General features: G+C 46.2%; 1 protein-coding gene across 2 annotated transcripts in view; it reads right to left on the reverse strand.

Moving 5' to 3' along the window:
* The window catches only part of LOC139763053 (tyrosine-protein kinase receptor-like), a 1,458,433-nt gene that overhangs the window by 600,533 nt on the left and 840,207 nt on the right, over positions 1–17,693 (reverse strand). For both annotated transcript variants that reach the window (XM_071688765.1, XM_071688676.1), the window contains exon 5: positions 5,248–5,485. In XM_071688765.1, coding sequence (XP_071544866.1) covers positions 5,248–5,485 — 238 coding nt within the window. The remainder of the gene's footprint in view (positions 1–5,247; positions 5,486–17,693) is intronic.

Below are 17,693 nucleotides of genomic sequence, written 5' to 3' on the forward strand. Positions count from 1 at the left end.
ATAATACTAAAGTCACTTTCAAAACAGGCTACGCAATAGTAACTGTATCGCACTTGAGTCTCTCAAGGAGGCGAGCGACTGTAACGTAACAAGTGAGGTACTGTGTGAAGACTCTTCTCTCCATGTTATTACGAGGCGACGCTGCAGACGTTATGAGGTGTCGTTATGAGTACTATAGGGTTAGTGTTATTAGCCTGAAGGAGGGAGGTACGGCTGGTTATGAACATACCTAACATTGCCTGACGGGGACTCAGGGACCCCTCTGGTCTCCCAGACGCCAGCCAACCGTCAGCGCCTCCCTCATGAGGGGTCGACGTAGCCTACTCAGGATTGTCTAATAATTTCACTCCCATTTGGTTAATAAGTTATCACCGAGATATTCCTTAATCTGTTCATAATTGTAGATACTAGTCCTCATCATGGATTCATAGGGTCACTGAATTTACTGACGCGCAAATATTCATGTCAGTTGTTGCGATGGTCTACTGACAGAACAGTGGTTTAATAGACGATTGCGCCTTTGAGAAAATACCCTCGCTTAGCTCCTCCTCTTCCTGCTTTCATGAAGTCATAATACAAGTGGGAAGGGTTTCCTGCCTCCTCTCCCATCCTTTCCCGACCTCCTAAGTCACCTTCTACAACATGCACGTGTGAGGTATTCTTTCCTCCCTTATCTCCAATATAATTAGCAATCAGTCTATATCGCTGGTGAAAGTAATTACTTTCCTTGCCTCTACGTACACGTTTTGTGATGTAACTTATACATATCCATCAGATATGATCTATATGTTTTATCTCACACCCTTGAGCACGATAGTACGACCCTTGAGCACGACGGTACAACCCTTGAGCATGACAGTACAACCCTTGAGCACGACAGTATGACCCTTGAGCACGACGGTACGACCCTTGAGCACGACGGCACGACCCTTGAGCACGACGGCACGACCCTTGAGCACGACGGTACAACCCTTGAGCACGAAGGTACGACCCTTGAGCACGACGGTACGACCCTTAAGCACGACGGTACGACCCTTGAGCACGACGGTAAGAAAGTACCGTTGAGCCCATGGCCATAAATGAACGGGTAACACTAGACGTGGGTCTGACAGTGTCTCCAAGTGAGGAATGATTACTACCGCAGGTACTGGATAATGACGATGCCAGGCGACACTAGAGGAAACCAGCAGCCTGGTAACGGAAAGCTTTGACGAGGCTGGGAGACGTGCGCGTTACGTCACCCGTCACCACCAAGCATGCAGTAACGTTACGAAGAGGCTGGGTGGTGATAACGATTCGTTGTTACGTATCGTATCCTGACGTCCAATCTTTTTAACAACGAGGTGGGCAACAGACTCAGAGGCGTCCGTTCCACGTTCTCCTGCGCGTGGAGACCATGATGTCATCGTCCAGTCATATCTCCAAGTCGTTGTGCGACACGTCTTGAAAAATGATTGTGCGAAAACAGAAATAAAAAAAGCTTGTCTATTTTTTCATATTTTTTCGATCACAGTCGCTGAAAAAAAGAAAAAGAAAGTTTCTAGACCACCAACTGCTTCATGAACATTTCTGATTCGATATGAATATATATATATAAAAAAAAAATCACTCGGTATCTCGTGCCATAAGATTTTGAGCCTCCTGACATATCAAATGATTTGCAGTTCGTCTTCGGGAGTCTTAGAGAAACATATGGCGGGGAGGTGAGGCACTGGCTCCCAGCCATGGCTGCTGCCAGGGCGGTCAGGAGGCCGCCTTCCCCCGTGGGGCGTGCCAGGTTCTCAAATACACTACTGTACAGACGAGAGTCGTCAGCAAGTGTGAACATTTGATTCCCGCCAACAACCCAACCAGAGTGGAAATCTTTCTCCCCGACGAGCGAACGATGAAACTTGTTCAGACATCCTCGCACAAGTTAAAGTAAGTTACCTAAAGTGGAATGTTTACCTTTATTTTTTTCCTTTTAAAATCAAGTCTGACGATGTTTGATCAGGTTCGGTTGGGAATGATTCAGTTGGGAGGTGTACGACGACGTTTCCCTGCGTACGTAACGACCTAGTCTGACTAAAACCGCGCCAAGCGTACGATGGTAACCTTGGAAAATGGGTGGGGGGTCTATACTGCGAGAGTTATAAACTTCAACTTCAAGAAGCAACCTTACCTACAAGTCTCTGTATAAGACTTCCACTCATTACGAAGAGAGAGAGAAAAGAGTAGTTGGTGAAAGGGAGAGATGTGGGTAGGATAAAGTCGGAAGCCACGACCTAGGGGTGCAGGAAGGTGGGGAGAGGATCAAGGACTTCGTACCTTCCCAGCCACGGTCGTGACGTAACCTACAACACTGGCTGATACAACGAGACGGAAATGTTTAGAGTTTTCATTATGTAAGAAAACCGCAGGTGGGTTGGTTGGTACAGTAAACAACAGGGAGGGAGTTAGCTTGACATCAGTAAGGGGTTAATGCTATGGGATAAAACCACAAGCAGCTGGTGTGGCGAGTTCGTGTTACTCGTAAGCCACACCTGTGGCTGTAAATTGTAAGGTAGTTTACGCAAAACCTTACAATATAAAGGGAGTTCTTTATCACAAATGGCTGTAGCATCACCATGTATCTTTCGTGGGATTCTAACATGCCTTGAAATGATACGAAATCAAAATAAAATAATCAATAACCACTGAACAAAAAAAAAAAAAAAAAAACTGCATAACACCTTGATATTTACAAGTAATTTTTCAACTAGTAACTTCTTATAGTTTTCCTTGGAAGAATCCCATCAGTCGTGACCGATTACACAATGAAGACAGACTGAAGAAATAGTGAACAGTTAGCTAAAAGAGAGAAACTATACAAGTTTTGAGCATATGAATGAAATGCAGTCCATTGTTATTCCCTCCATGAGATCATGGTTGTGACTGCTAACAATTATGTTGTCGTAATGATATGTACTGCAACGTAACTGAACACCTTATGTGAACAACATGGAAATCTGTGAAAATGGTTACGTGACAACTTGGCCAGCGGCTGTCGCTCAGTGTGAAGTATGTACCCAGATGAGAGTTTCAGAAGTCTGCAAACCTGTGAGAATCATTTCAATCTTCCCACAAGGTTCATCTCAAGTTTAAAGGGAACCGCATACTTTCCTTTCAAACGATGTTGTCATAAAACAGTGGATGAATCACCTCTCGTACTTGTTAACGCGGAAACAGATAGCTCGCTAAAATACCTGTATGCTGCCCTGCCAAGCCCTTGTTAGATATCTTACGAAAAAGGAAAAATGAAAAAAAGACATCCTTCCACTTTACCTCGTGCTATCAAACACATGTATGTACCATCTTTTCTTCATCATCTGCTCGAACTTTGGTCGCTCTCAACTCAACCATCGTCTCGCACTACACACATTCATCAACCTCTACGTCATACTGACCCACAGGACAGCAACATCACGGTATTCAGAGTTCAGATTTCAAATTCTTATGAATCATCATCATGGTAGACATTCATCCAGACGCTATCTCCTCCTGATTCCCTCTTATTATACATCTTACTTGCCACTAACTCTTTCATTGTTAGATCTCTCTTCCCCTAATTCCTTCTCTGCCATCTACTGTTATCCACCTCTACTGCTCTCTATTCGACGTGTTCTTATAAACTGACATTATGTTCTCAAAAGAAAGTAAAGAGGAATGAAAGAAATTTCATTTTACGATGGCTTCTGGCATATTAAACGTGTAGCTTCCATTTACCCGGATAAAGCCTCTGCTTACCTCCTGCTAGCCACACATGTCATCGCTAAATATCTATCTAAACTACTTAACAGCTTTCTATTCTTGCTCAGTAATCTTGAAGTGGACAAGAAAATATAGATTCCCACAACACATTCGGAATCTCCAATCTGTGGATGTCTATGACCCTCCCTCCAAGACTTCATCTGTCGCACAGTCCCCTGGCTGTGAAGGGCTTGCATGACACTCCTGCCGAAGACGCTCTCCACGCACTGCAGCGCAGGAAGGGATGACACGAAATATGAAAAAAAAAAAAGAAAAGAAAAAAAGAAAATGGGACTGCTGGCTCCGTCTGGGGGTCAGAGCCTTCCTCCCGTGACGACAATGGAGGCGGAGGTGGACGAAGGATGTCAACCTTCAACCACCAACCCCGTCTGCTGATACCTCGAGGACTTCCTCGCGTGAGTGATTGCAGGAAAGTTCCACGCCAAAGATGGACATAAGAACACACGCTTAATCCCCTCGAGCTCGACGGTACCATCGTCAAAGGCGAGGGTACGACCCTACCGAACGTGTTAGCGTGGTATTTGACTTTATACTTAAGGATCAGGTCAGAGGCCAGTCGTCATACCCACTGGTCGAGCCGTCGTGATAAGAGGGTCGTACCGTCGTGCTCAAGGATCGTGCCGTTGTGCTCAAGGGTCGTACCGCCGTGTACAAGGATCGTGCCGTTGTGCTCAAGGGTCGTACCGCCGTGTTCAAGGATCGCACCATCGTGTTCAAGGGTTTACAGACGCCACTGATCGATAACATCCAACAGAGACATAACATCCAGTCAGAAAACTTGACGGCAGAATAACGCTTCCTTTCCTTTTCGTCGTGTCTTCCTGTACACTTGGTAATACGACTTCAGCCTACAGTACCTCCTGCCTAATCTCAGTCTCCAGGACCAAATTAACTGGAGGCATCACATGTATACCTTCACGTGTGCAAATTTTCAACCAGCTTATATACAAGTCGTATTTTCTTTCTACCTTATAAAAAAAATTGTGGAAAACAAAATGTTGATGATTTTCATTACCCTAATTAGGATTGTTTTATCCGGACACCATATAATCAAAGTCATCCCGAATCTAACTCTCTACTAGAATCAAACAGATCTTAGTTGGTTCAGAGCCCAGTATGAATATAATGAATAGAGTAACCATTCAAAATCATATTAGAAGCAATCATGTCGTTTCTCTTGTGCAGTTTACGGTATACATTAAAATCATCCAGAACTGTAGTAACACAATACATGGCAAGAGGCTAGAGGGCTAAACAACACAGGGGCATGGGGCTAGAAGGCTACGAAACATAGGGGCATGTGGCTAGAGGGCTAAACAACACAGGGGCATGGGGCTAGAAGGCTACGAAACATAGGGGCATGAGGCTAGAGGGCTAAACAACACAGGGGCATGAGGCTAGAAGGCTACAAAACATAGGGGCATGAGGCTAGAAGACTAGATACTGAACGTGACTCACTCTGATGTGGTCTTGTTGAATTTGAGTTTGAAGGTGTCGGCCACGTTGGTAATGCTGGTGTAGTTGCCGTTCTCGATGAGGACCTTGATGACGGTGGAGGCGTCGTGCCTCTTCCACACGTTGTAGTCGGCCTGCAGGCGGCACTGCTCCGTGCTCTCCTCCAACCATGGCGACTTGATCTGGCGCGTGTTGTTGGTGTTGGTGGAACTCTGACTCACGCCCAGGAACAGGAAGTGGCCTGTGGGGGGTAAAAGAAAACATGTAACTTACTTCCTGACGTTGGCTGAGGTATACTAGGTACACATATACACGTAGGTAAAAGGATAAAGAGAAGGTATACTGCAATGAATGACGATGATCCGAGAAGACCTGAGCACTTACGTGATAGCTCACCTCTGAATTATCATGAGAGCGCTTGCATCTTTGTATTTCATCTCCCCCGTGGCTACCAACATATTCCCAAGTCACGTGTTCTTTTGTGAATCAACACACACACACACACACACACACACACACACACACACACACACACACACAAACTTTTCATACATATATCATATGGAAAACACAACGGGAGTGTAAGCGTTGCACATGATATTACGATACCATACGGGACGACAACACAAGGTGACATCGAAGCGCCAGTGGCGCCAGAATACCAAAGAGGGTAACATAACACTGGAAGACACCTCCACCACCGCAGGTGGCGCTCGACAAATATCTAACACCCAAGTACCGGTGGCACAACACCAGGTGGCATTCCCGGGACTAGGTGGTACTGTAGCACCAAAGAGCACCAGGTGGTAACACACCACGTAGCATCAAGAAACTAGGCGGCACTGCTGAAGTTCAAGGGGGGGTTGTGGACGGTGGGGTTGGGGGAGATCATCATACAACAGGTGGTATAGTAGCACGAGGACTCACCACGACAACAGACGAAATACAAGGTGGGACTTTTAACACCCAGTGGGAGGGCTACATCAGTGAACGTCACTACAACACCAGGGGACTGGGAAACACCAGGTTACACCCAGGTACCAGGTGATACCACACCAGCTGGCACGAGGGGGAGGTATCTACATCAACCACAACGCCAGGTGGTATCACCCTAAGGGGAGACCATACAACATCAGATGACACACAACATCGCTAACTGAGCACCATCAAGTCAGACCACACGTCAACATCAGGTTGAACAGAATGGAACAAATGGTTCTTGCAACATCATGTGGCAATGCAATACTTGTGACCACATCAATACCGGTGAAACGCCAGAACCTGAGGTCGCACCAGGCAGCCACACATGCAATGACAAATGTAAGATATGAACATCATGTGTTCCAAGGCCGTACGTAACATAACAGATGACACGTCACACAAGTTGCTAAGACAAGGTAACGGCCTACCACGATATGGTATTGAATCCATAGAGTTACCGCTGCAGAATGTGGTACCACAACAGTTGGCACTGGAACCCATATTCTACACCACTACAAATGCTACTCCTGAAATCAGTTATTATAGAACCTGAACAACAGAAGGAGGTCTGTTGGTTAAGTCCTGACCATCACCTAAGACCTGAACAACGACAGCTTTCTAACAATAAGTGACACAATCTAACAATAAGTGACACAATCTAACAATAGGTGACACAATCGTATATCACTCAACCCCACAAAGGTTTGGTCATAAATCAATGAGAACAGCATTATAATACAAAATGGCGCTACAGCAACAGGCAGGGTCACTACAGTGGGTGGCACCACTAGAGCAAATGACATCACTGCTTTTTACGCCACCACCAGCAGATGGCACCCATAGCCCAGTTGGCACCGCGACTACAGGTGGTAAGGCCATGTCGCACAAAAATATCTACTGCCACCAAAATACGACAGCAATTACTGGAAGATCTAGTGGCTTCTACAACGCCAGGTGACATTACAATTCTGAGTGATGATATTTCAGATAACATCACAGTATAAGGGTACAGACACATCAGCTGTGACATCGCAACGCTTGGCACCGTGACTATCAGGTGATGTCACGCACTTGGGAGTGTAGTATCGGACATCACAATACATGTAAATTAACACCAGGTGACATCGCAACAGAGAGCAGTGTTACATCACCTGACATAACTATAGGTGACACAATACCACCAGCTGTATTACAACACCAGGTAATACAGCTCACAACTACAGGTAATACGTGCCAAAGCGACACTCGCCAGCAATAAAACACATTGAGGAAACACAATAACAACACATGGTCTACACCACCAGCCAAGCCACAACTCCCCTAAAAAAGAGGAAGAATAAGAAAATCTCTACATAGAACAAAGGGAGTCTCCCCTCCAAATGATGTAAACATCGCAGCTAACACTATAACCCCCCAGGCAGGGGGACACCAGTTGACGCTATATATCCCAGGGGAGCACCAGTCGACGTTATAACCCCAGGGGAGCACCAGTCGACGTTATAACCCCAGGGGAACACGACACTATGATCACAGGGCAACACCATTCGACATCATCACAGGGGAACACCAGGCCACGTCATAACCCCAGAGAACACCAATGGCACTATATAACTCAGGGTAACGCCAGTTGACTCTATCAATCCCAGGGGAATACCAGTTGTCACTATAGTCCCACCTGAACACCAAATGACGCCATAATCCCAGGGGATCACCAGCTGAGACAGCGACAACAGATGGCTCAACAACAGCAGCTGGCACCAAGATCTGGCTCACAACATTTGGAAACACAACACAACTAGTTTGTCACTCTCAATCAGCTGGTTCCTCAGCACCACGTGGCACAAGAGAGAGAAAACAACAGTGCCAGATGGTGCCATAACACCTATTACCACAAGAATCACCAGAATAAAGAAAGGGGAATAAAGAACGTAGTAGGAGGAGAGAGGGAATAATATTCCTCCACACTTAAGATATTAATCCACTAACGAGTTTTGCATAATTGTGATCCACGATGAAAGGACGTCAATTAGCATACACAAGTGATATTACCTAATTAAGTCATCAAGGTAAGCAAATTACTCGTCTTTTCCACAACTCCCCATTGATAATCTCCTGTTCCTTCACCAGGCTTTTATTTAAAGTAAAATAGACGTAATCTTTTCCACAATTTCGTTGTAGGATTAAATTGTATGAACATGCAGCTGGATTAGAATGGGGGAAAAAAAATTAGCCACAGGCAAATGACATGATATATGGGCGTCTCTCGTTATCAGTATGGTTAGTGTATGTGTGTGTGTGTGTGTGTGTGTCTCACTGTTCGAAGTCGTCACTGCGGGATATGTCAACACACCATCAACACTGCTTGCAGCACTGGTGTAATGCCTCACGCATTTACCTAACAGGATGAATGGACAACTGGGTTCATTAAGGGTGTGGATTATATAGTCGCTCGAGGCCTCCCGGCAGGATAATGAAGACAGAAGCAGCAGGTCAAACGGGAGGAAAAGGTTATTTAACGGAAAGATCAGACGAAAATGATCATCATTAGGTTCTGCACACATCTGAGACACCTGAAGGCAAAATGTTGTAATACTTATACATCAAACCATCTTCATCAGAACCAGTATTCATGTGGTCTCTTTAAATAAACTGTAAGACTAACACATTAAGGAAGGTTCGCCACATCTTAAGCTACTGGAAGAAAGAAGAGGACACAGAAAAGTGACTTTAGATGAGACAAATCTCCAGACGAGACAAATTTCGAAGCAGCACACTTAAAAAAGAAGCATACTCTTTAACTCTGATATTCTGAGTAATCCATCTCGATCATATAAAGCTTTATGGTTAAACAGGATAATAAAGATACAGTAGGACCCACTGTAGTAGAATATTAACGAGGGATCGCTGGACTGTTCTTGGATTCTTTTCTCCAGACCATAGAGAGGAGGGATTTTATTCTGTAAATCCCAAGGGATTGGAATCTATTCTCCAGATTCCAAAGAAGTACACTTTGTTCTCAGAATCCTAAAGGGTTGGATTCCAACCTCCAGATCTTAAAAGGTGGATTCCATTCTCCCAGTCTTAAACGGTAGCATTCTATTCTCCAGGCCACAAAATGTTGGATTCTATTCTCCAAGTCTTGAAGGGTTGAATTCTATTCTCCAAAGCATAAAGAGTTGGGATCTGTTATTTGAATCCTAAAGAGTTTAGAGCTGAAGCTCATGTTATTGTAGTAGTGAACAGTCAGTTTGGTTTCCACAAGACTCACCCTTAGCTTTGGTGGTTGGTGTTAAGATTCACGAGGTCTTTGTTTGGTATGGACCCTCATCTCATGATGGCCCGTCCTCCGAGCTGACCTTGGCGTAGATGAATAACCTCTCGACCCAAAGTGTAGTTCTTAACTTGGAATTAACGTGGTGCAAACATCTTTTGGACGCGTCATGATTTACGTTACTCGCTCTCATTGTTGATTACATGATAAACTAATGTATTTCACGGATTTAGCCTTCGACTTATACTGCTAATAATCAATCCATGATTGATAACCTTCATCTTGTGTGAATCTGCAAATATTCAAAGAGGACAACTGTTGAACGATACGATCACCCAACATCTATTACCCTAACTTCGTTTCAGCAAAGGCGGAAGATCTGTAGTTTAAGGCGCGCTAAATCCTGATGTGTCTTGCACATTGGGAATTTGAATTGGACGATGACCATCACAATATGACATGCGATGTATATACTACGTCCTACGTGTTTCCCAGGCGGACGGAAGCCACCAGAATTAGATGAATGCCTCTAAATCCCATTTTCTTCCCATCTCTCTTTAGCAAACTCCATATCTTTCATCTCCTCCGATGGCTCTGAAATTCGAACACAACATAATAAACATGTCTGGTGTCAAAGTGACATACAAATTACATATCTTTGAAATCGCACATTGTACCACAAGCTACGTCTGTCTCTAACGATAGTGGAAGCAATGGTCAGATGCCGCAAACTCTCATCTTTTGAAGAGTTAGTTGCTCCGTTAACACGTCGATGATCCGTCACTGGATAGGGCAGTGCTGCGACATCTCGGGAGAATCTCGGTCAATAGACATACAAGACAGTGTGATGTCCAAGACCGGTCGACGTAGTAACTCTGATCAGAACTTGTAACTTGAACGATCTGCCCCCACGACGCAGGTTTGACTCGCTTTCCTCATTTTACAGAAAACTTGTTTTTTCTTTCCTGCGTCCGAGAGGTGGTGGCTGCTCCTCCTCGTGTGACCTCCGGCTATTAGCAACACCACGTAACATTACCTCAGCAAACTACAGCGTGGCATGATCACCGTGTGGTCGCCGGCAACTCAAGAATGAGATCAGTTGTGATATCCTATCCTGTTCTCTTACTCTTCGCATTGGTACTCGTTCGCAGTTTTCCCGTTTCAGCAAGGTGACGCCAGGAAAAGACGAGGGAAAGGTCGCATTCGCTCGCATCCATTCTAATAGCTGTCAAGTGCGTCATGCACAGATGCCAAAGCTTCGTGGTATCCTATCATGAAGCTTTGACACTGTAAATATCTTTGTGTTTTTCCCAACAACTAAGGCCTGGCCACTCCCCCCCCCCCCCCATATTTTCTTTTATACAAGCAATTTTCCTCTTCTCTCCCAAGTTTTCCAAATTGATTCTTCTCTTCTCTCTTTACTCCTCCCTCCCACTCTTGAACCCTTTTCATATTTCAATTAAGGTCCAGCCTCGATGTGGACTTTGGTCCATGACAGAAGCTTCCAACATTATATAAAAAGGTTCTATATTTAGGGTCTACAGATGTCGTGTATGAAAGATGCAAAATAAATGTGAAATACATATACACAAACGTCCAAATATATGTGCACATTCGAGATCACACACACACACACACACGGGCTTCCGTGGTGTAGTGGTTACGGTTACTGCCCATGACATGCGTGGGCCCGCATGGGTTCGAATCCTGAACATGCTAATAGGCTCACATCTAACCCAGGTGTTCATCCTCCCCTTGGGGCTAGTAATAAATGAGTACCTGGTTTTGATGCGTGTCTATGTGTGTGTAATAAATACATGGGACATATATACATTGTTGAGACACGAGAAAATACGAACTTAAAACTCTCCTTCCGTAACAAGCAAATAGTATTCAGATACAAGAGACACTCTTAGTGTCAAACACCGTTTACCTCGGGATAATCATAACTCTCGTAACCCCAGCGGAAATAATACCTTATCCACTCTGACAAACGAGAGTTGAGAGAACAAAATGCGAAGAGAAAAAAAAACCAATGTTAACAAACTGTGGAATCAAACTGACGCAGTGGACACAAACAGAATCAGTTTATCCTTTGTTTCATCGTTACCTGCACTTGACCTGTGTACTAGGACCGCTTACTTCCATGACACTACACCTGCAACATCACAAGGACCCCACCGAGTCTTCCAGCTAGCCAGAGCTATATAAGACCAGGCTAGTCGTAACATAATAAGGGTGAACCGAGAGTATAAGGGCCTCCCGTCACATTTCAAGCCCCACAACAGTGACAGATGAAGGACAGGGAGGGGAGGGGACGGGAGAGGAACGATGATGAGGGGTAACGAGGTGGGAGAGTCAAGAAAATGGGAAGTGAGACGGAACAGTGAGGAAGGAGAGAGGGGAGAAGGTAAGAAGTGAGAAAGGGGGTAAAAGATATGAGAAAGGAGAGGTAAGGGGGGTGGTCAATTTGAAAGGGGGAATGTTGAGGGAGTCGTGATTAGAGTATGGGGAGTTAAGGGAAGGGAGATGCTAGATGGGTGAAGTGAGAACTGATGTGGGGAGAAGTGAAGCTGGGGAGACGGGTTGGCGGAAAGTCTGGGACGGCAAGCGTAGGGTAGGAGGGAGGTGACGGAGGGAAGATGCGTGTTGGAGCAGGACGTGTGGTTGAGGGAGGCGAGGGAGCGTAGTGAGGTACAGAGACGGTGAGGCGGTATACAGGCCCTGCTGAGACAACCTTGTCTACCCACCAAACACCGAATCTGGAGGTCAAACGTTGGTCTCTCTGAGAACGAAGCATCAACTGCTAAACCACCTACATCGACTCGGCCACAACCGACTTCGCCAGACGGGGCAGAGGAATCGGACAGGTCGATGAACGCTGAGGGCCACGACCCAGCGATGTAAGCGAACCAATTTTCTGGCGGGAGTAGAGTTAGCCGAAGGGCCTGATGGTCGGAACTGTTCCCTGAAAAATTATTGGAGTTGAATGGATCTGGAGGGGATTAGGCTTACCATATGAAAAGGTCGAGAGAAAAAGGGAACGTGGGAGGCTGGTAGGAAGTTGGTGTGTGGTAGGGGACCATTATATATAAAATACTAACTGTGCCTCCACCAGTCGAATGGGACACATTTTTAGTTTACCATTTAGTTTTGGTTGTGACGCTCTTCCTCAGCGGTTCACTTATGTAATATTTCACTACCGTTTCACGTGTGCGCACAAACATACGTATCAGAGACAAAGGTCTGGCATTGTAGGTACAAGATGTAAACATGACAGAGTCGTCTTTCATAGTCAAGGTGGCAGCGGATCATGGCGATTCAACAGTGGGGAATTGTGACCCTGAGGGCACGTCATGTACCAAGTGAGGTCATGTGGTGGAATTCTGATGACGTCTTTTACTTCACTTTTGGAAAAGCATACGTCGAAGTAAGTGTGTCGAGGCACTACACTACTGGAACACAGGGCAGACGACATACTGGATGAAGTTCCATGATCAGTAACGTTACCCCATTCCCATGATCACACTGCTAGTAACCCATTACCCCGTTCCTATGATCACACTGCTAGTAACCCATTACCCCGTTCCCGTTATCACACTGCTAATAACCCATTACCATATCACTTTCAAGGGAATCAGTAGTGTAAAGATCATCATTGCTTGTTAGCTTAATGTATGCAATACAACAGAAAAAGCCTCATCTTATTTCCATTTCTTAGAAATATAGAATCATCCTTTTCAGGAAATATTTCTCGAACTTCATGGACAATCTCGTGTGTTCTTGGGTTCTCCCAGAGTGTGATGAGGGGACAGAAGTACTTCTACGGATATGAAAAACTCATTGTTGTGCTCTGATAACATCAGACTCGTGCTACCAAAAATCACATGTACTATACAGTAGTAAGACCTGAGAGTTCTATGTTCACAATTATACTTTACAAGGTTTCGTAACTTACAAATACTATTACTTCTCAGAGTGCACAACATATACTTTATAATAATTACAGAGTATAATGCTGATATGAATATTACATCTACTTTAGTCTAGCGGGGCCTGGGAGTTCTCTGTGACCACCGTACATCACAAAGTTCTGCAGTTTTCACAAATCATTACTTCCCAGAGAGGGGAACACATACTTGGCAATAACAATACAGTGTAATGGTGATATATATCAATGTGTTGTGGTGGTAAAAGGACTCCCCCAGGTGGCAGATCAAGGACAGCACCCCAGGTGGCAGATCAAGGACAGCACCCTAGGTGGCAGAGCAAGGACTACACCCCAGGTGGCAGAGCAAGGACTGCACCCGAGGTGGCAGAGCAAGGACAGCACCCTAGGTGGCAGAGCAAGAACTACACCCCAGGTGGCAGAGCAAGGACAGCACCCTAGGTGGCAGAGCAAGGACAGCACCCTAGGTGGCAGAGCAAGGACTACACCCCAGGTGGCAGAGCAAGGACAGCACCCCAGGTGGCAGATCAAGGACAGCACCCCAGGTGGCAGAGCAAGGACTGCACCCCAGGTGGCAGAGCAAGGACTGCACCCCAGGTGGCAGAGCAAGGACTGCACCCCAGGTGGCAGAGCAAGGACTGCACCCCAGGTGGCAGAGCAAGGACAGCACCCAAGGTGGCAGAGCAAGGACTGCACCCCAGGTGGCAGAGCAAGGACAGCACCCTAGGTGGCAGAGCAAGGACTACACCCCAGGTGGAAGAGCAAGGACAGCACCCCAGGTGGCAGAGCAAGGACTGCACCCCAGGTGGCAGAGCAAGGACTGCACCCCAGGTGGCAGAGCAAGGACTGCACCCCAGGTGGCAGAGCAAGGACAGCACCCCAGGTGGCAGAGCAAGGACTGCACCCCAGGTGGCAGAGCAAGGACTGGACCTCAGGCAGCGCAGAACAGTCGTGGAAGTGGCTACTAATTTCTCCATAGTGGAGGAGATGGTAGCTGCTCTACCCCCCAGTGGTGTAGGGCTGTCGTCGCCAGGGGTGAGGGACAGAGAGGCATCCCGCACTCCTCACTTAATCCCCCAGACCAGACCTCTCTTTTCTCTTTTCACGAACGATTTAATTTCCTGTTCACGCCACGAGCTACCCCTTCTCGTGCTCCCATCTTCCGCATGCCAGACACTTCCTCACCTCCACATGGAAGCACTGCCTTCCTAAATGGCTTCCACTCCTCGCCCACTTCCCGCGTCTAACTTACCCTCTACTTATGCCACTATTCACTCACTCTCTCGTGGCATCTCTGCACACGAGCTTCTTTTCGAATTCCACTCACTTTCTACATTTTTTTTCCCAATAAGGACACTTTTTATAGGACTCCTGCAGCTTCGATACCGCGCTACAATCAGGAGCAGGGAAATGATAAGTCTCCTTCGGAATGAGAATTTCCTCGTTGAGAACGTCCTCCCATTTGTCAACTGACTGTGATACAACCTCGTCAAAGGTGACCTTTCTCTTGCGGTGTGACCACCAAGAAATGGGGGGCCCCACGAGTGTAAAAGTCCCTTCCCTTACCATATAAATAGGCGATTTTATATGTACGTTAGCGCATGCGCACAAGAGCGTACACAAACGCTTCCATTTTTCCATCTACCAAAAGCTTCCGAGAGTCACTCCAGCAACTAAACTGGAAGTAACACGTCGACACCAGCATCAAAACACAGAGCCAATGGGTTTATACTCTTCGTCGAGTGAAGGCACTTGGACTCTTTGCAGGTGCAATCAATAAAAAGCGCTCGTGTTTCCTTCTTCCCAACCTCAACTACTTCCCCAACCACCCGGCCTGGTTTTCCTCCGTGTCCACTCTACAACAGGGGCTACTAGAAAGGTGCAGAAGAGGGCAAGCAAACTCTCCCTCGGTCCCATTTGCACCTTCTCTCTAGAGACGTTCAATGCAAAGGTTCCTCCATCTCCCTACACCAGTGTGCTGCAAAGGTTTCCCCAGCTCCCTACACCAGTGTGCTGGACACCAGCCAACAGTCCGGTGGGGGCAAACTGCACCATCCTCGCTACAGCCTCCTGCTTCCACCTGGGATCACTCGTCTATGAGATGAGCTTGGCATCATACACACACAAGACGCTGCAAGAACATCCTCATCCCAGCCACAGTGAACATCATTGATCAGTAGACTGTGTAAAAAACCTCCACCTTTGCATTTCTGTACAGAATGTCTGTCAAACACCCTAGTTGTTAAAGAACCCCCGTTTGTTGTTATATGTATTTGTCCTGCATATCTACAGCCTCTGTCTGTACTTCATTCAGGAAACCGTATACCATTATCCACACACACACACACACACACACACACACACACACACACACACACACACACACACACACAAACATTCAGCATGTACTATGATACTATCGTCAGTGAAATGAATTAGTTTACCTCTCATCATTACATAAATCGTCACCATCCTCAACTCCCAGTACTCAGTACATGGCAGGGCAGGTGGTTGGTGCCCTTGGCTGCCTTAGTAAGGAGGGGATGACGTGCACCCACAACCCCGTGCCCTAGATACATATATATAGACCACTCCACTTGGTTACCTGAACAGGTGTTAGGGGGGAAAATCACCTGCCAAGATTAGAGATACGGGCTTGGTACACGCTGTCATCTACTAAATGTTTTTCACAACCGGTCTCTCCGTATCCCCACTTTCTTCTGCAGATGCGGTCGCTTATTATCAATGCAGCTTCCCACGTAAGGCCATAATTCTGTTCTTTCCCCTCTCTTCAAGCCTCTTTTTTTACGTTCTCACTTGGCGCTACTCAGTCTGCTCAAGCTCTTCAAAACAGCAGCTGCCTCCACTACCATCTTGAACCTTTCTCGGTTTTCCTTTGTGTAATTTTCCTCCCTTCACTCTGCTTCCTTTCACCGTAAGTCATTCCCTTTACATTCATTTCCAAATTCAAAATGAACGTCACTAGCAAGCAACCAATAACCCATGCTCTAACCCCGAAGCACAGAGCGTAACCCACTCCACATCTGGGCACAAGACGTCACTTACCACACCCTCAGGCGCAAGACTTCACCTACATCCTCTCCAGACATAAGACGTCACCTAACTGACCCCCAGTTACTAACCCGACCTTGAGGTACACGAGCGTCATGCATAATAGGTTCATCCCATCCTCGTCAATGCACGTGACTACCGATGTCTCCTTCACTAACAAGAATCAGACGTTTTCAGTTCCACCTCAGGTAAGAGAAAAATGTCTCCAGGCATAAAAGACGACCTCTATCACCAAGTACATAACGTCGACCGCTGTAGATAAAGGATGACGCCATCTTCATCTCCTTGGAGAAGAAGGTGTCACTCCCATCTAAAGGCACAAGATGTAGTCATCTCCAAGTTCCAAGACCGTGCCATCTCTAAGCAACACACCTCTGCCTCTGTCAACATTTGACACACGTTTTCCTTTTTTATCTATAAGGCATAAGACACTTGTCACTTCCACTCTTAACTCTTGACCCTACACTTCGACGACACCTACTTTATCCGCAGGCACTAGACCTCATGGACGCCTCTAAATACCCTACAGACAGCAGTTTATCCCATCTACCGTCAGGAACCTCTACAACTCTATCTGTACTTTTAAGTAACATGGAATCTCCTCCCAACCTTCATCAAACTTGACCCACTTAACCATCACCGCAATGCTGGTTTAATTTTCCCCCTATATAATTCAATTAAGGCCCGACCTTGATGTGGACTTGAATGGAGCCTCCAACATAAAAAAAATAAAACTCCAGGCTTCGAAACCCTCTTACTTCACCACACTCCCAAGAGACCCTAACAATCCCTTCTTCGCTGTCATCAGAAGACACCAGGTTTTCCTCCCTCTACCTTGAATCACATGCAACATATGTTGAACCTTCCACCGTCAACTCTACGAACCAGGTTCCTCCACCTCTACCACGAGGGGCACCTCTTAAACACCTACCACACTTGGCATCGACTCCCTCCCCTTCCCCTTCCCAGCTGCCCAAGGGACCCGGGGTGTCCAGTCTGGCCTTTGTGTGCCCTAACTCCTCTCCTGCCTCACGCGCCCCTCCCTCACTATCAACACTAGGTGTTCAAAATCTAACTCATTCATTACCTCGAATTTAAGACATTTCAGGGAATATCACAGAAGGATGGCTTTTCATACAAGGGCGTATAAGACAGATATAACACCAAATGAAACTA

Source organism: Panulirus ornatus, chromosome 1, assembly GCF_036320965.1.
Source record: "Panulirus ornatus isolate Po-2019 chromosome 1, ASM3632096v1, whole genome shotgun sequence".
NCBI lineage: Eukaryota > Metazoa > Arthropoda > Malacostraca > Decapoda > Palinuridae > Panulirus > Panulirus ornatus.